At 42.0% G+C, this 19,787-nt stretch overlaps 1 protein-coding gene across 2 annotated transcripts in view; it reads right to left on the minus strand.

Annotated features, from left to right (window-relative positions):
* Positions 1-13,878, minus strand: part of IL18RAP (interleukin 18 receptor accessory protein) — a 35,573-nt gene extending 21,695 nt beyond the window's left edge. The window contains exons 1-7 of one of the 2 annotated variants that reach the window (XM_061629402.1): positions 13,751-13,878; positions 10,941-11,093; positions 9,013-9,283; positions 7,437-7,614; positions 6,921-7,098; positions 3,117-3,185; positions 1,312-1,426 (exon numbers count right to left, since the gene is read on the minus strand). In XM_061629402.1, coding sequence (XP_061485386.1) covers positions 1,312-1,426; positions 3,117-3,185; positions 6,921-7,098; positions 7,437-7,614; positions 9,013-9,283; positions 10,941-11,010 — 881 coding nt within the window. In that variant the 5' untranslated portion in view covers positions 11,011-11,093; positions 13,751-13,878. Of the gene's footprint in view, positions 1-1,311; positions 1,427-3,116; positions 3,186-6,920; positions 7,099-7,436; positions 7,615-9,012; positions 9,284-10,940; positions 11,094-13,750 lie in introns of those variants that run through there. The other variant, XM_061629403.1, reaches the window with a different exon arrangement.
* Positions 13,879-19,787: the final 5,909 nt, after the last annotated feature.

Raw genomic sequence — 19,787 nt, forward strand, 5'->3', positions numbered from 1 at the left:
GTCAGAGCCAGTCCTGGAGTTTGGTTCAAAATGAGCCAGGGGAATTTTTTGATGAAGCATCAGCCTGAAGCATGGGTTGGTATGCACCATGGTACCCCAGCAGATGGCCCAGAATCTCAGCTTTCACTTAAAAAAAGAAGCTATTCTCTAACTCTCCAAGAATGAATGCTGCTTTTCCCTCCCTTTGAGTGCATTTTTCCTGCTTCTGTCTTTTTCTCTAGTCCCTGGAATATCCAGTTTGCCCTTTTTCCTAGCAACCAGGATGCATCTTTCCTGTTATGGGTTTGCCTGAGATCAGGAAGTGAAGTTATTTTCTGCAAATACTACTATATAAAGCATGGATAAATGTTAAATAATCCCTCTCCCCATAAAAGGCAAATGTAAAAACTTTGCAGAGGCTTAGGCAAACTAGGTACTCATTAAGAATCCACTGTATAGTCAACTTACAGTATAATGGTATACATATCTACTCAGAAGGAAGTCTTCTTTCAAAATACTGATAATTTAAAAAAATATATTGATAAAGGAAAGACAAGTGGCTTCGCTGCCTCTTTTGCTGTGACTGAGGCTGGCCAATTTCCATGTTAGCAAGCAGAAACTGGCTGTTTTCCTATTGGAAAGGAAAGGACAAAAGCAGCTTTCAGTGCCCCCCCTCCTCCTTGGCAAGCCTAGAGTCCTTAACATGGGCGAGACTTGGTTTGCTTCCCCCCACCTGGAAAATATTGTTTCAAAATGCTGAAATTTTCTTTCATTTATCAAGATTTCATTTCAAAATATTTAGATTTTGGGTGGAGGGGGACAACGACAAAAAATAAACTTGAATCAATACTGCCTGTTAGGTTGACAGAATGCTTTCAAAGTGGCACCAGCCAATTGCCCGCCATCCATAGTTACAACAGCCTTCCCTAACCTGGTGCCCCACAGATGGTTTGGACTACAGAAAAATGGAAATGGACTGCTTTCAAGTCAATTTTGACTTATGGCAAACCTACGAATAGGGTTTTCATGGTAAGCGGTATTCAGAGGGGGTTTACCATTACCTTCCTCTGAAGCTGAGAGGCAGTGACTGGCCCAAGGTCACCCAGTCAGCTTCATGGCTGTGTGGGGATTCGAACCCTGGTCTCTCAGGTTGTGTCCAACACCTTAACCACTACACCACACTGGCTCTCATTTTGGACTATAACTTCCATCAATTCTTGGCCATTGCTCATGCTGACTTGGAATGATGGGAAGTGCAGCCCGACACTAAACAAGGACTGTTATCTCGCCAGTCGATTATACTCTAAAACTACATTTTGTCTTTTTCCATACCATATTTGCTGTAGCAGTTTCTTACTTTCACCGTTTTCTCTGTACCACTGCATCGAAGATGAAGCATTCAGTTCAAAACCAAACTGTGCTTTGCATTTAAGCTCAAGCGGTTGTCCTGGAGAAAACACACATAAAAATCCGTTTCTAAGCATATTTTGAATGTGGAAGTATTTTAGGCCAGTTTTCATAAATGCTTGTGTCATCACTTAATTACACAGCACTTGATAACTGGCAGGTAGGTGTGTTGACCAACAACTTTGAAATGTACTGTGTTTGAGACAGCACTGTGTAATTATAAAAGTGCCATCTGTAATATTTATTTGTTTGAGGAGAATTATACCTCACCATTCCAATGTAATGACGGAAGAGGTGCAAATGAAACAGTAAAGCTGAAGTCAGACACAGCAGCTAAAAACAACTTTGAAAAAGGACTAGTCTACTTGACTTCCTCAAGCCTTCAGGTCAAATGCCTGCCATAATAATAATATGGCTGAAGCAGAAGAGAAAGGGCCAAATTAGCAAATTCCATAATCCATCATCAGCTACAGAGAAGGCCCTGTGCCATACCTCAATCAATTTCACTTCTGATGTGGTGGGATACAAAGGAGAGCCTCTTCTTTTTACAATATTTTTATACTGAACAGCCTGCTCTTATTTACAATATTTGTATATTGCCAATTTGCTTGGGGACCATGTCAACCCCCCATGGCCAGGGGTTAGCTACCCTTGTGTGACCAGGACCTTGAATTGGCCAGAATATGTCTGTGCTGCCATAGTCACACATGCAAGATGTTGTGATCATTAAGTGATGACTACAGCTCCCATCATCCTTGATCGTCAGCCCTGCTTGCTGAGGCTTACAGTAGACCCACTGAAATCAATGGAACTCTACCCTTAGTCCCATTGCTTTTATTGGGTCAACTCTAGATCCAGCCCAGTGTAAAAATCATGAGAATACAGTGGTAGCCAATATGATGCCCTCCCAATGCTGTTGGACTACAGCTCCAGAGGTACTTTCTTTCAGCTTGTTATCATTGTGCTTATCAAACAGTTGAAGGCTTAACTGTGATATCATTCACCAGCTTTTTAAAATAGCAGGTAGTCAAAAAGGGCCCATGCATCAAAGACAGTCAAATCCAGGCAAGTGGATGTATAGGCGAATAACTGTGAATGGGGTAGACAAACTGGGGGAAGGCTTTAACCTAAGATATAGCATAAGAAATGCTTCTTGTTACAGTGCTGTACTTGTAAATTCTTTATTGTTAAATTAATAAGAACATCAAAAGAGTCCATCTGGATCAGACTAAAGGCCCATCTAGTTCAGCATTCTGTTTCCACAATGCCAGCCCAAGGCTAGTTGAGGCAAAGATGACCTGCCCCCCCATTCCATGTACAGAAACCTACAGCAGAATCTTACTTCAACATTGGTGACAGGACAGCATCCTCCACTGCATCTGAGGCAGCAGGATAGTTGAGGAAGACTGGGACAGGCCATGTTGCATACCCAGCTCTGTCCTACAGCAGAGGGGAATGGGTAGGTGGGTGGGAACTTAGGGGAACAGCCAACAGGCTGCCGCTGATGGCTGCCAGCATCTGTACCTGAGGCAATTCCCTCACTTTGCCTAATGGCTGGGCTACAAGATGCCCACAAGCAGGACTTGAGCTCAATAGTATTTATTTATTAGATTTATATCCCACCCTTCCTCCCAGTAGGAGCCATTATTCATGAATAATAATATATATAATAATAATAATATTCCCTATCATCAAGACTGCAAAACCAATTTAAAATATAACCAACTTACCAAGTTCTACTTCAAGGGTTCTCAGACCACTCGGATCCAGAATCTTTGGAGGATTGATGGTGTCTTTTGCTACAACATGAAAAGTGTGGTGTCAAAGTACGACGTCTATTAGGGACTTCCCAATGAACTTTAATGTCTTTTTGCAGGTAGAGTTTATGATCAGGTTAAACATGACAACTGACATGAGGAAATAATGAAAAACCACATACAAGGGTTTTCATTTTGTGGACAAATAGGAGATAATCAAATAGCCATTAAAGGAAAACATTATGAGCAGTCCTTTCTTAAGGTATAAGTAAAATAAGACACCCACTTTAACCAGAATTAATTCTGTAAAGAGGGTCAACCTATGTAACCCGTCAGTTTCTGGGGACAGATGTTCATTACAGACCATGTTATCATTGCTGGGAGATTCTAGCACCAACACTGCAATTAGAAGTTGTTGGTTAAATAAGGTTCTATCTCCAACAGTTGCTCCATTGCTATTGAACACATGTGAGGAAACTTTGGCCCTCCAAATGTTGCTGGACTATTTATTTATTTATTAAGTTTATTAGTCGCCCATCTGGCTGGCTGTCCAGCCACTCTGGGCAACGTACAAAATAAAAACATACAAATACATTAAAACATTAAAAATCTCAACAATAATAATAAAAACCTAACCCACCCCAAAAGTCTGCCTGAAGAGCCAGGTCTTCAAGGCCCGGCAAAAGCTCATCATAGAGGGGGCATGGCGGAGATCATTTGGGAGGGAATTCCACAAAGTGGGGGCCACAAATGAAAAAGCCCTCTCCCTAGTTCTCACCAGTCTAGCTGTTTTAACTGGTGGGATAGAGAGAAGGCCTTTTGAGGCTGATCTTGTTGAGCGGCATCCCTCATGATGTTGGAGGCGCTCCTTCAGATAGACTGGGCTGAAACCATATACAGTTTTAAAGGTCAGAACCAACACCTTGAACTGGGCCTGGAAAATAACCGGTAACCAGTGCAACTTCTTCAGCACTGGAGTGATATGATCTCGCCGGTGGCTGCCTTTAATCAGGCGAGGTGCCGCATTCTGTACCAGTTGCAGCTTCCGGACTGTTTTCAAGGGTAACCCCACGTAGAGCACATTACAGTAGTCTAGGTGAGAGGAGACCAGGGCATGTACCACAGATGGGAGCAGATGGTTGGGAAGGTAGGGGCGCAGCCTCCGTATCAGATGGCAGTTGATACAGCACCACCTGGCTCACAGCCGAGACCTGAGCCTCCATGGACAGCTGGGAGTCAAGAATGACCCCCAGGCTGTGGACCTGGTCTTTCAGGGGCAATTGTACCCCACTGAGCACCAGGTCAACATCCCCCAACCTTCCCTTGTCTCCCACAAACAGTACCTCGGTTTTGTCAGGGTTCAGCTTCAGCTTATTCCTTCCCATCCAGCCACTCACCGACTCCAGGCACTTGGATAGGGTTTCTACAGCCAACCTCGGTGAAGATTTGAATGAGAGATAGAGCTGCGTGTCATCAGCATACTGGTGACACTGCAGCCCAAATCTTCTGATGATAGCCCCCAGCGGCTTTATATAGATGTTGAACAGCATTGGGGAGAGGATGGAGACCTGTGGCACCCCACAAGTGAGAGACCAAGGATCCGAAACCTCATCCCCCAATGCCACTCTCTGGTACGTACCAGAGAGGAAGGAACGGAACCACTGCAATACAGTGCCCCCTATGCCTAGCCTCTTCAGGCGGTCCAGAAGGATACCATGGTCAACGGTATCAAAAGCCGCTGAGAGATCAAGGAGGACAAGGAAGGTGCATTCGCCCCTATCCAGCGCCCTCCTCATATCACCCACCAAGGTGACCAAGGCCGTTTCAGTCCCATGTCCAGGCCTGAAGCCTGATTGAAATGGATCCAGATAATCCGCTTCCTCCAAATGCACTTGCAAATGCACTACAACTCCCATTATGCCTAACCTTTGGCCATGCTTGCTGGGGCTGATGGGAGCAGTAGTGCAGTAACATCTGGAGGGCCAAAGGTTCCCCACACCTGCTATTGAGTCTACTGTGGCAAGGGGCATTATAAGACAGCCATGGCACTTGACTGGCTTGTGTCATTGACACTGATGATAATGAGACAATTCACAATCATGTCCTCACAATTCTTGGCATTTATTTTTTTTAAGGTTTTTTTTAGAGTATTTCCAAAGTCTGCTACATCTTAGGAGAAAAGTAAGTGTTAATAAACTTAAATCTGCCACATTTTGTAAAGCAATGCTCCACCATTTCAGGAAGTATTTTCCCACTTTGTTATTTTTGTGTTTGAGACAGAAGAACATATAGCCAGCTTGATTGCTTGCAGGATATATGTTCTCCTCTCTGACACACAAAATTTATTTATTTTGATTGTATATATACCCCATCTTTCCTTCAAGGAGCTCAATGGTCACTCAATGAAACTCAATGAGTTTCATGGCTAAGAGAAGATCTGAACCTGGGTTTGTCCCAGTCCTAATTTGGCATTATAACTATTACATCCCAGCAGAAAACATTTCACACATTTGGAGAGAGGTTTACATGACAAACAGGCATGTATCACCCAGCAGTGTCAGTGCTCTTGCCGCAAGACTCCTTGTCAGTCTACATAAAATTTAAATAGATTTTACACTAGGGCTGCTGGCTTGGGCAACCAGGAAGGTAGTGCTAATACTGAACTGCTACTGTCAGTCCTAAAGAGAACAGTCTGCACTCAACATTTGCAAAGATTTTCAGCTCAACTTCTTTTGGGTATAAAAGAATAAAGACATAACTAGGGATGGATGAATCTATCAGGTTTGGTTTCTCTTGATTTCTCGTTTTGCCGTTCTTAAGTCTAGTTCTCCACATGCCTGCATCAGTTTGCAATTAAAGTCCTCACAAAAATTCATTAGCATTTTAAGTGCTTGTTTCTCTGAACACATTTTTGCACGCAATTTCCCCCAATATGCTTTTTATCTGTTATTTTGCACTAATATATGCATTTTTATGCACACTTTCCCCTAAAGCATGCATTCTTGTACATATTAGAGAACAGCATCACAAAATTCAGAAATGTGTGGATTTCCTAGGATACCTGTGTTTGCATATTGTTTTGGGAAATGTGAATTAGACAGGTTATAATTAAACCAAACAGAATTTCTCCCTCGTCTACTTGAATCTGCAGTAGCAGGTGCTCTGTACCATTTAATAGAAGCAGCTCTTCATTTAGTAAGTTTACTTTTTAAATGTCAGTTTGTTAATTTCCTGACCTTTATCCCTTCCAGCAACTACTTTCATGCAAATATGCATGCTATGTTCTTTCAACAGAGACTGCAAGAAGTTTTCTACAGCTTCTGAAAGCAACCTAACATCACATCTATAGCTGGTGGAGGGCAATACATTCATATATATGTCACATTTTAATAACTCTATATATCCTAAGTCACAAAAAAGCAAAGGTAGCTGTGCTGGCCTATAAGAAAAATTCCAAAATCCATATTAGGATTTGCACACTATTTTGTGACTTTTTGGTTGGCCTAATAATAGGCACTGTCCAATATGGATTACGGATTTTTTCTATATAGCCAGAAATAAATGGTACCTTCTAAGTAAATTTGTTTCAGGCAGTCTTGTATTTTAAATTGTCTGGGGTGACAGATGCAATCAACCTACACAAATAGACATTTAATTTTGGGTTAAAATGGATGTGAGAGTCTAAATGGGAATCATGTGAGGCAATATAATAGCAAGTGCCAGAATTTAAGGCATTGCATCAGAACCATTTATTATGCTGGATGTAGAGTGACTTACAGATGATATTTACATTCACTATCGTTCTCACTGTCCACTGGGTACTGTTGTCAATCAGCATGTAATCACATATATAAGTACCATTATCTATTTCATAGACATAACGAAATAGTATTTTATCATGCTGAAATTGCAGGGTTGGTCTTTCATCCTTTCGAAGTCTTAATTTTCGTCCATTCTAAGGAGAGAGAGAAAAAACACACACACATTACATTACGCCGTAAAATAGGACTTGGCAGCTGGTGAGGGCTGAACGATTGAGCTGATCCATCCTCTGACTCCCCCCCCCATTACCACCCTCTTCCCTTTGTCTCCACTTCCTAATTTTTGAAAAGGCTTAGGAGAATCAGGGGGAAGGAAAGGGGCACACCACCTTCCCTTGCTGATATGACTCCTGTTCCCATCTCCCAAAGACAAAACACCTTAGAAAGATGGAAGAGGCATAAATAGATGAGTTCAAGCATGTAGAGCAAGGGTGGGAACTGTGGCCCTCCAGATGTTGGTGGACTCACTTACCTTGTACCATTTAACAGGTGAGCGCTGAAAATTACTGTAACAGTCTTTTCCTGGGCAAGAAATGTTTGCTCCTCGTAGAACAAACAAATAATTGTCATTTGTGCTGCTATCAGAACAATTAGCCATCTTCTTTGTCTGAACATCTATGAATATATTGGCACACATCAATGTTTTTTCCCTGTGTGATGCAAAAAGAAAACTCAGATGAAACTATCCAGGAAAGGCTAGATTATCAAAACGGAAATATGTTGTTAATATACCAGATTAGCACTATAGACCAAACTTCCCTAATTTAATGCCCTCCATATGGCTTAGACTACATCTCCCATTATTCCCAGTTAGCAAGCCAGGCTGACTGGGCTGATGGGAACAGTACTTACTGTACAAGATTCATATACCTCTTAATCATCAAAACCTCCATTTACATTAAAATTACTGATAAAGATCGGGTGTTAAAAACAGTTTTAAACCAATGTTTTTCAAAATCAAATCAGCAATTTTAGACATATACATTATCAAGTAAAATTACACATTAAAATACATGTCATATTTACATGCCTGGGTAGACTTGCTTAAACAAAAAAGGTTTTAGCCAGTGCCGAAAATAACACACAGAAGGTGTCTGCCCAATATAGATGGAAAGTGAGTTCCAGAGCATATGTGCTGCCACACTGAAAGGTCGATTAAATGACAGTGGCCTTTCTGTAGCTCCTCTCCACTGCCACTTCTGGCACCCTAAAAAAGCTAGCCCTGAGAGTTGGGGGACCCTTGGGAATGGCAAGGGATATGGTACAGGGAGAAGCACATGGAGGGAGAGTTGGCAGAAACTGCAAACCTGCGCTGCGCAAGCAGAAATGTCTTTTCAATTGGGAATAGACATCTTTGGATCCTTGGCTTTGGATCCGCAATTTAGCACTAACTCTCATTTCAAAAGATATGATTAATATTACTTGTCATGGTGATATAATGATAAGGGGTTGTATTCAACTAAGTCCTGCTTCAAAGTAGGCCCATTAAAATTAATGAACCTAAGTTAGTCATGCCTATTAACTTAAATGGAGCAACTCTGAGTAGGACCGGCATTGAATACTACCCAAAGTATTATGCAACATTTAGCTAAACATTTTTTTAAAAAAATCAAAATGATAAACCACATTAATTTGGAAAAGAAATTAATGGAAATTAACCAGATAATACACCCAATATAAATAAGAAAGTAAATGGTATTTAATTTAGAGTAAGTGCATATAGGCAGAGTAAATATTTTATTTTATAGTTGGACAGTAGTTAACAGCATAATGTAATTACTTGGAGAGCTCCTTGGAGGCCCAAGGAGATAAGTTTTGAAAGGGAATGATCCAGCCTAAATTAAGTACAATTAATTCCCATTGATTTCAACAGCAAAGTAAAGTTCATGCTTTCATCTCTCCCACTTGAATGAATGAGGCTTAAAAGTGTTTGACTTGGGTGGGTCAAATTCTAAGTAATTAAGAAATAAATGATCATGACAAAGAAAACACCACCCACCCACCCACATAAAGCAAAGGACTGAAGGGGCTCTGTCATAACAACAAACCTATTTATGCAAATATATGTTCCAGAATGTTCAACTGTTATTGGATTAAACCAAAGGGCATTTCCCTGAAGTGTTGGGTTGATGGTTTTACTTTTGAGACGCATCGTGACTCCTCCATCACTTGATTGCCAGAACCACTGCAGCTGGCTTTCATAAAGATGAGAACTGTTAAATATTGAATCAGGGTCCTCAGGTGGTAAGTCACAAGATACAACAAATTTCTGGTCACTAACGGCCCGGTACCTCACATCAGTGTGCTTGTGAAGACATCCTGAAAAGATACACAGACCCGTGAAATTCAAGGGAAAAAATCCATTCTTAGGTTGCTTCCAGATGACCCGTTGAATGAGCATCCAGCCTGATTTGTTTGCAGAGAGATAATTTATTTAATTATTCAATTTCTATCCTGCCCTTCCTCCCAAAGGGAGCGCATTAGATGGTTTCGGTTATTTAATGAGCGTTCTTCCTGATTTGTTCATCCAACACTTTATGAAGTTGCATTATGCAAGTGTTATCCCACACTTTACAGTGCATTTTCCTGTCACTGTCCTGGCGACCCCCAACAGATTCAGACTCAGGACTCTTGGCTCGGTTATTGCCAGTGGCTTTAATCCACAGGTTAGCACAGGATTGGAACATAAAGTAACAGATCACACACTGTTAAGGTCAATAGAAGTCACTACTCAGCATGGCTACTCAAGAGAAGATGTTGTGACAACACTCAACATGCTCCCTGAATCCCCTTAAAAAGGATAGGGCAGGCACGTCTACTTGTGTGGAACTTTTCTCTCAGTTTGGGACTGGGCAAGCAAGTGGGTACTCCTATAGGTAGGCTGGTTAATCGAGTCAGCCTGTTCACACATATACAGCCAACAGTGCATCTGTGATTAATGGAGGCGGGAATGACTCTGCCAGGTTCTCCCCTGCCTCTGACATACTGAGGGCAGCACAATTGAATGGATGCCTCAGCCCTCTTGTCTGCACCAGCTCGCACCTCAGAGAAGTGGCTGTCAGTGGGCAGATCACTGGGCCCCTTCCCAACATCCTCATCCACAGCTCCTGGACCACTGGGCCCCTCCCCTGGATCCCAAACCACCTCCTCCTCAGAGTTCCTCCTGCCAAGAGTTCTCCATGAGGCTCATGACAGAGATTTTCCTTGTTGCAAAAAGCATAATATTTTGGGGGAGCAGGTTTGTTTAGCAAGACTCAGCTTTAATTGTGCACCCTGAATTTGTGGGGTTGTGGTAACCTGAGTGTAAAGGGCCAGCTAAAGATCACCCCCACAGTGAGTGGCTCAGGGGTTACGTGCCCTGCCACCTGTGCAGCTGTGGTCAAGCTGCATAGTCCCAAGGAGCCCAATTGCCCCCCAGCTGGCAGTTGCGGACAAGGAAGGGGCTGGCTTGTGCAGCTGTGGCAAGCTGAGCAGGCCCTAGCCAGCTGGGGAGGACTAGCCTCAGAGGGAGGCAATGGAAAAACCCCTCTGAATACCATTTACCATGAAAACCCTATTCATAGGGTCGCCATAAGTCGAGATTGCAGTCCATTACAGTCCATTTCCTTTTTCATGCATAGTGACCATCTGGAAGCGCCCTTAGTTACTATTAACTAAGAGCAGAGCTGAACATTCCCAGGGTTTTAAAAGAAAGTTTCTAAGGTTTTTTAATTTTTCTCACCCCTCTAGAAAAAGGCCACTTTGCAGAATTTTATATGAACATTTTCCACCATTTTTTTTGTGACAGCAACCATCCCATGCAGAAATCATGCATCACATCAAAACTTGCCACTACAGAGGGGACAGTTCCCAAACTTTTTAATACAGACATAAAACGTGAAAGCCCTGTGCAAAAATGAACGCTGAGGGGACTGTACCACCAACAGAGACAATGAGCATTTTAAGTACGCTAAGGAAGAGCATAGCATTACATTACCTGTAATGTTAAAATCTTTGACTTCTGCTGTTTCCATTAACAACAGAAAAAGATAAGAGAATATTAACATTGCTTTCTACCATTGCATTTCTTCATGTGGCAATCGCCCTTCATGGCAGAAATAGCCTGATGCATTTTCCCTGGGATTTTTTTCTATAACAGCAAAACAAAAACAACAATAACAACAAAAAGAAATGGTCAACTGTCTTTGAAAATAACCTGCCCAGGCAGCTGCTAGATGGAAAGATTGTCCAGGCAAGCAGGAGTCTTTTATAAGTAATGGAAAGGAGCTTTATGTAAAGCAAAGCTGGGAAACCTGTGGCCTTCCACACATTGTTGGACTTTTAATTCCCATTAGCTGTCAGCCCATTAGGTCACAGGCTCTTCATGACTTCTGTAAAGAAAGTATTATATCTGCAGCCCAGCTGACCTCTTGGATTTCCCTATAACCTCCCCATAGTGCCAGTTGGGACCTGGCCAGCCAAGCAGAGTCTCTGGATCTCAGCTCAGCCTTCGTCTCCCAAATGATACCTCCTCCCCGGCTGCCACCTCCCATTTTGGAAAACCTCTAGGGGGTTTTGTTTTAAAAGGCAAGGTAACAGGCACACTTCCAACAATTCACCAACGCTCTCCACCTTGAAAAATAGCCAAAATGTCCCTCTCCATTTTGCTACTCCCAAAGAGGATAGCAAAAAGGAGGGGGCCATTTTGGCCCAGGCCCAGCCATCAGATAAATTTTCCTTGCGGCTGCACACTGCAGGGGCAGACTGGGTGCAGTGGCTGCTGGGCACTCTGTCTTTCAGGGAGACATTGTTTGTTACTGAGATGTTTCCAGAGAATCTCAGGGTTCTCCAGAGCAGAACTTGCAAACCACGGTTGGAGAACAATTTGTACAGATTAAAGGCCATAGCTCAGTGGTAGAGCAACTGCATTGCATGCAAAAGTCCCAACAGGGACTGCCAGCATGGATATGTGCCACCGAACACCTGACTTCCTGTCAGCTACATCACTATTGGTCCAGGTAGAGGGATGTGGTAGTAGTGGTGAGGTAAGTGTGGGCACAGCACATGTGAGTGCGACTGGCTTCACTGCTGCATTCAGACCGCGTCAATCTGCTCCTTCCCCTCCTGCTAAGCACAGTGATGTGGCTGGTGGGAGGCCAGGTGTGTGGGGCCAGCCCTCCCTCCCAGTTGTCCCTGAGTCCCAAATTCAATCCCTGCCATCTCCAGTTAAGGCTGTAAAAGACTTCTGTTGAAACCTGGAGGTACAGGTTGATGTAAAACAGGGGTTTAAGTAAAATATTCAATTTAAACAATACTGTGATTGGTGAACCAATGGTCCCACACTAATACCAACTTAGTGCTGCTATTAAGGGTATCATCTATAAATCTGGAAGCTCCTGGTTCTGAACTCAGTTTAGCCATGGATTCTCTGGGTGCTACTATCTATCAGCTTTCACACGCCTCCCCATCTGTAATACAATTATTTACACTATACTGCTGTTGGGGTTGTTGCAAAAACCTCTGCTAAGTGCTCTGAGGGGAAAAAATTGCTATATAAATGATTAATGGTGGCTCTTTCTATTTCACAATTAAATATGTCACTGGCAGAACTGGCAGCATCATTATCTGTTATTCAAGATTACCTTCTGAAATGGGATTGAATTTTAGCTCTCACTCAAAATAATAATAGTGCAGAAATCTTAGGCTGAAATCTTAAAATTGCAATACCTACATACATTTTTATTTTTATTTTTCTGCAGGTGACTAAGTCCTATTGAACTTGTGAGTAGATGTGTATAGAATTGCTCTGTTAATATGGTGAAATGAAGATTTTTAAAAATATATATATATATTTATACCCCGCCCTTTTTCCTAGGAACTCAGGGCGGCTTACATTAAAACAGAAGTAATTAATAAACATGATATTCAGTTTAAGCAATTTAAATACAATTAAAATAAACATAGGTTAAAACTAACTACATTGGTTAAAAGCCCGTCTAAATAGAACAGTCTTCACCTGTGCACGAAAATTCGATAATGAGGAAGCCAACCAGACCTCAATAGGGAGAGAATTCCACAGTCTAGGGGCGGCCACCGAAAAAGCCCTATTCTGTGTCTCTGCAAGATGAACTTGCAGGAAGGAAGGGGTAATGAGTAGAATCTCACTGGAGGATCTTAGAGTCCGAGCAGGTTCATAGAGGGAGAGGCGCTCTGACAGATAGCCTGGACCTAAGCCGTATAAGGCTTATGTGTGTGTGGCACATTGAATTATCAAGCCACTATTTCAGACTTAGAAAATTTATTGCAATACAGTATCAGAGAATGCTTAAAGGAAGAGGTTAAATTAATCAAAATTCTTTATGAAACAACCGGGGCAGGGGAGAGAACTTGAAATTTTTGCTGATTTACATCACTCATAAAATGACTCAGTGATTTATATTGCTCATAAAATTTCATTAAAAGCCCTGGTTTTACTTCTTACTTTGCAACTGTTAGTAAGTGCCAAAATACATCTTGCACTGGCATGGTGATATTCCCTCTGCAAAACTCCATAGATTTCTTTACAGTCACTTATTGAAAGAATTCTGAAGAGCAATACAATAAAATAAAATCATAACTACCACTAAAATAGAATTATCAGTGACAAAATGGGATAGAAAACTAGGTATTCAGAAAAAAGGCACCAAACTATAGACCTCTACAGATTATTTACACAATTAGAAAGGTTTGCTTAAAAGCAATCCCTGAAGGACAATATTAAAGGGTTTGTAATCTGAACAGAGACTATTATCTTAATATAAATCTTACCTCTGCATCTCGCTAGATGTTAAGTTCTGTGGTTAGCTCTCAACCCGTTATGCCGTGAGAGTTTCCTTTTAATCAGAGTTTCCTTTACCTCACTGACATCATCATCACCCCTTCCTCTTTTTTTTAGTCAAGTACACATTTCCGGCAACTTTTCTTGTAAAAAGGGGAGGAGAAAATGGCACAAACTTTCATCAAAAGGTAACAGCAGTCCTTTATTATTTACTGAAAAGTTTTCAAGATTACTGCAACAGAACAATCCTCCCTCCACCAACTCCCCCACTTCCCAGTTTTGCAATTAGTAATACAGGAAGCAGAACAATATGCTTCTAATCCCCCCATTTTCATTCTCCTGTCCCACTTTCATTCCCTGCTCCCCCTTCTTCCCAACCTTGCATCTACGTACTGTGTTTTTGAAGTGACTCACTACCCAATTGTTTCTGAAAATGTGTAATTGCCGGAAAAAGCATTGCATTAAGATACCATGCAGTCCTCTCCTGTCCTTTCATACTTCAGCAATAAATCCTTGCATGGCCTGCCCTGGAATTAACTGTATATTACACAGTTACACAGTTATTTCTAAAAATATATAACAGTGGGGAAACATTAAGATACTGAGCATTCCTCTCCCTCTTGCCTTTTCATATTGGAGCAATACATAATGAAATTGACTGCAGGGCAGGTTTCTGAAGATGGCTAGACTGGACCTTTGATGGAGCTACAAGATTGGCAAAGGGCCCGTGATGGTGTGACACCAACTACTAATATAGTGGCAAATTCAATTAATTAACGAACCTACACATAGAGCTGGCCATACTCTTGATCTTGTTTTCTATACTGGCTCTGACACAGAGGATTCCGCAATTAGTGATCTATCTATTCGTCCATTACTTTGGACAGATCACTATTTGATTAAATTCAAAATACCACCACTACATACTCCTGTAAAAGAAAAGAAGCCTTTAAAAATGATTCGCCCAAAAAGATTATTAAACCCAACCGTCTTCCTATCTACTATTGAAAAATTATCTGTTCCTCGAACCAGTGACTCTATTGTCGACTTAGTCGATTCTTGGAATGATACAATGTCCAGGACCATAGATGCTATTGCCCCTCTATGTCCACTCACTCATTCTCGTTCTAAAGTTGCCCCATGGTTTTCCAAGGAATTAGCAGATATGAAACGGACTTATAGAGGCTTAGAGCGCCGATGGCTAAAGACTCGGAGCCTTTCTGACCAACTTCAAGCTAGGAATTTTTTGAAGTATTATATGACATCTAGACTAACGTCACAAAAAGCCTTTTTCTCGGCTGCCATCTTGTCTGCTGACAACCGACCTAAAGAACTCTTCCAGGTGGTTAAGAATTAACTTAACCAAGACCAACATAAACGGAATTTTGAATATTCAGCTTCCCGTTGTCAAGAACTAGCCACATATTTTAGTACTAAAATTACCCAGATTCGTTCTAACCTTGACTCTAATAACACTTTAACTGATGTTATGCCCCCGACTAAGGTGACTGTTTGTTCCTCCACTTTAGACTTTTTTCAGCTTGTCCTCCCTGCTGATATAGATAATCTCCTGGAAGGGATGAGACCCACCACGTGTTTATTGGATCCATGCCCCTCATGGATTATAAAACAGTCCAGGAAGGGACTTGCAAATCAGATCTGCGAGGTGATTAATGCTTCCCTCCAGCAAGGCCGCCTCCCAGGAAGCCTAAAGGAAGCAATTATCATTCCCTTATTTAAAAAGCCTTCTTTGAACCCTTCTTGCTTGGACAATTTTCGCCCTGTGTCCAACTTACCTTTTTTAAGTAAGATTATTGAGAGAGTTGTGGCCTCTCAGCTCCAGAGTTTTCTGGATCTGACAGATTACTATGACTCATCTCAATCTGGATTTAGGCCGGGTCATGGAACTGAGACCGTATTGGTGGCCTTAGTGGATGATCTTCGGAGGGAATTGGACAGAGGGAGAATGTCTCTGTTAGTCCTTCTTGATCTTTCCGCAGCGTTTGACACGATTGACCATGATATTCTCTTGGGACGCCTCTCTGAGATGGGTTTACGAGGCGCTGTTTTTCAGTGGCTCGCCTCTTTCTTGGAGGGCAGATCACAGACAGTACTGTTTGGGGACTTTAGCTCTAACCCCTGGCCATTGTCATGCGGAGTACCACAAGGCTCGGTGCTTTCACCGATGCTGTTTAATATTTACATGAAGCCGCTGGGTGGGATTATCCGGAGTTTTGGAATTCGATTTCACCAATATGCTGATGACACCCAGCTTTACTTTTCCTTCCCTCCGGATATGAGAGATGCCATTCTCCCTTTAAATAAATGTCTAACAGCAGTTAAGATCTGGATGACGCAGAACAAACTGAAACTGAACCCAGATAAAACAGAGGTACTGGTGATTGGGGACCGAACCAAATTGGAAATAGGGAATGTACCGATATTAGATGGAACTTTACTCCCTTTAAAGACCCAGGTCCGTAGTCTGGGTGTCCTCCTGGATTCGGCTTTGACTTTGGAGGCCCATGTCTTAGCAACGTCCAGAAGCGCTTTGGCCCGTCTAAAACTTGTCCGCCAATTGCGCCCTTTTCTGGAGCTTTCTGACCTAACCACGGTTACCCATGCCTTGCTTACGTCTAAGCTGGACTATTGTAATTCGCTTTACACAGGACTTCCTTTCAAAACACTCCGTCAATTAAAATTAGTCCAAAGAGCAGCCGCCAGGATGCTAACAGGAGCGGGTTGGTGAGTCCACACCACTCCGCTTCTAAAACAGCTACACTGGCTCCCAATCCCTTATCGAGTCCAGTTTAAGATTTTGATGTTAACGTTTAGAGCGTTATCTGGTTCAGGCCCTATCTATCTATCTAATTGTATTTTGTTTTATGAGCCTACTCGTCCTCTAAGATCTTCATTAGACCCCGGCCTTAATATTCCTCCTTTCTCACAAATTCATCGGATTGGCATTAGGAACAAATCTTTTTCAGTGGTAGCTCCAACCCTTTGGAATTCTCTTCCGCAGGAAATTCGTTTTTCCCCTTCTTTGACTAGTTTTCGCCGCCAAGTTAAGACCTTTTTATTTCGGTTAGCGTTTAATTTATAATGTGAGAGATAATTGATTTTATATACTGTATATTGTATAAGGTGCTTATATCATGTTATTGTTTTTGCTGCTTAGAATTCTTTGGAACTGAAGCGGGATATAAACTTCTTAAATAAAATATAAAAATAAATAAATTCAGAAGTGCAGGGTCCCTTCATGACAGTCACAGCCACACCCTTTTTCATTGTTCTTCATCTCCCTTGCTCTCTGTATGGTCTCAGAGTCCACACTCCACTACAACAGACATTCCTAGGAGCCAATCAGCATGAAAGTGGAGTCTGTGAGTTAGCTACTGAGAAGGGTTTTGTCAGTTGCTGGCTCACCTCCTTTCACTCTGATTATGTCAGGCCCAGGATGGGACTCAGGAATCAGACTCGTGGTTGAAAGCAATTCAGTTTTTATTAAGGTAATATCCAAACAGAGACTGCGCCTTCTCATGAAGCAACACAGAGTTACAGGTCCTGCGACTTAGAAAGAGAGTTGACAGAGCAAGGAACTGCTTTCCCGCCTGTCTCTTAAGAAGGGGGCAAACGGGCGCGAAGCCTTTCACTCCTCCTTAACGGACCCTCAGTCACCACCCTCCTTCCCCCCTCCTTTCTTGTCTTTTCAACTGTCTTCGAGTATGCGGCGACGGGGGAAGTACGGGACCCTCCTCTTCTGAAGTCTCCGACTCCGGTATGGGGGAAAGGGGGGGCAGTTTTAAAACTGTCTTGCGGCTTTTCTGTCTTGGGCAGCCCTCCCTCTTCCCCCGCCTGTTCTGAGCTTCGGAGCAGAGGAGGCGTGGGAACTTCAAGGGAAGACTCTGAAGCTGTAAAGCCTTCAAGGTCCCCGTTGCTAGGTAACTCTATCTCTGGAATTTCCTCTGCTTCGTCTTCGCTCCGCTCTGGCAATGTGACCCCCTCCCCTCTCTCTGGTTCTTCTGAATCCAGTTCTGATGAATCCCCGGGACCCCAACCCTGCCCCTGGACAGATTAGCTCCAATCAGCACAACAGGACAAGGGCTCTTCTCAGTGACTAACACACTCCCTTTCATGATAATTGGCTCATACTTAGTAACCTGGCTGGGACCCTGCTCCCAAAAAAGTAATGGGTCTACAACCCACCGCAACACCAGACGACTACACCCCTGACCCCAACAGTAACATCATCCTCACTTTGCAGGTGGAAGAGGAAGCATGAAAAATTTCTCCTGTTATACTTCCCAATTCTTTAATGTAAGGAGACCTAGTGACAATGCTCAAGGTATAGGGCAAATCATTGTCATTCCATTATCAAGAGTCTGTGTTTATGCTCACATGCCATAATCCAACTTCTCATCATCCAAAAATATGATGGTATCCAAGCAGACAGGGATGGAGACATCTGCTAGTTTGAGTTCTCTCATTTCTCCAATTTTAAATTCAGTTCGCCACATTTCTGCAGCAATTTCTTTTTAATCCCCATGAAAATTCTTCAGGATTTTAATGCAAATTTCTCCTACTAAACATATTTTGTGTGCTGTTTTTACTAATGTACACTTTGTTTGCAAGCAATTTCTCCTAATCTAATGCATTTTAGTATGTTATTTTCACTAATAACTTCGGCTATGGGACGGTATATAAATTTAATTAATAAATAATAAATAATACACTCATATGCACACATGTATTTTTGTAAACATTGTCTGGTTGGAGAACTGCATTGAAAAATTTGGATAAGTGTGAATTTTGAAGGATCTCTGTGTTTTGGTTCTCATATTGTTTTGGAAAGTGTGAATTTGATACCTTTGGCTTTAAATACAAACCAAATCCAATTTCTCCCCCATTTCTACATGCAAAGTGCTTTTATTATACGGCCGTGAGAGTCAGCATGGATTTTTCTCATTCCGCAATGTTAAATTGAAAATACCCCCCATGCCATTCTGATTCTTCCCATAAGCTCATTTAAAAACAAACCTTACAAATCCTACAGTCCTGAACTCAGAAACGCTTGCTTAACAACCCTCTATTTTTTCAGGGTGATATACAAAACAGTCAGAGAGAATAGAGAGTTCAAAGTATAGAAAGAGAGAGAGAAACAGACCCCTTTTGGACTTTTTTCTGTCAGAGTTCTCATAATTTGTTGAAATTAATTAAAAATCAGCTGTATTCACAGAGTACCTGTAATCCTGTTACTGACCTTGCCCCATACTCTGACCTTCATCTTCTGCAGTTAAAAAGTAAGTAACACAGTCAAACTAAAATTAAATTTGGTGAGATCCTTTTCCCCATTCCAGAGAACCAACCTTTGTTTTCAAGGAAATGGACTTAAGACAAAGTTGTTGTTATTTTAAATGAACTACTCCCTGTCAGCCATTTAAAAATATAATGTAAGTCTCAGGGCAATTTTACAAACTGAATTGCTTTTCTCCCAAATTATCTCTGATAGCTTCCAAATCATGAGATCTGTAGCTTGTTTGATGAAGTGTGGAGAAAACCCTTTCAATAAGGGAGAAGGAGGGTATTCCACAAACAGGAAACTGTCACTGACAAGGCCCTGTCACAGGTCAATACTAATTGGGCAGCACCCAGGTTGCTAACAAGATAACCATATACGTTTATTACAGAGCTTGGAAAATTACTTTTTTGAACTACAACTCCCATCAGCCCGTCAGCATGGCCACTGGATTGGGCTGATGGGAGTTGTAGTTCAAAAAAGTAACATTTCCAAGCTCTGTAGAACTGTGTAAACATGGATAGGGTCCTCTGTGTTCAACGAAGCATGTTGACAGGAAAGTGTGCATAGGATTGCAGCCTTAGATGTTAAAACCATAAGTTTTATAATTTCATTTACCCTTTGCGGACCCAAATACATGTAACATGCAAAAAGGTCTAAGACAACCAACCACCTGTTTATTTCCTATAAAGAAACATTGAAGGGGTGGTTTAGATCAGCAGCATGAGCCC

Source organism: Rhineura floridana, chromosome 5 (assembly GCF_030035675.1).
Source record: "Rhineura floridana isolate rRhiFlo1 chromosome 5, rRhiFlo1.hap2, whole genome shotgun sequence".
Classification (NCBI taxonomy): domain Eukaryota; kingdom Metazoa; phylum Chordata; class Lepidosauria; order Squamata; family Rhineuridae; genus Rhineura; species Rhineura floridana.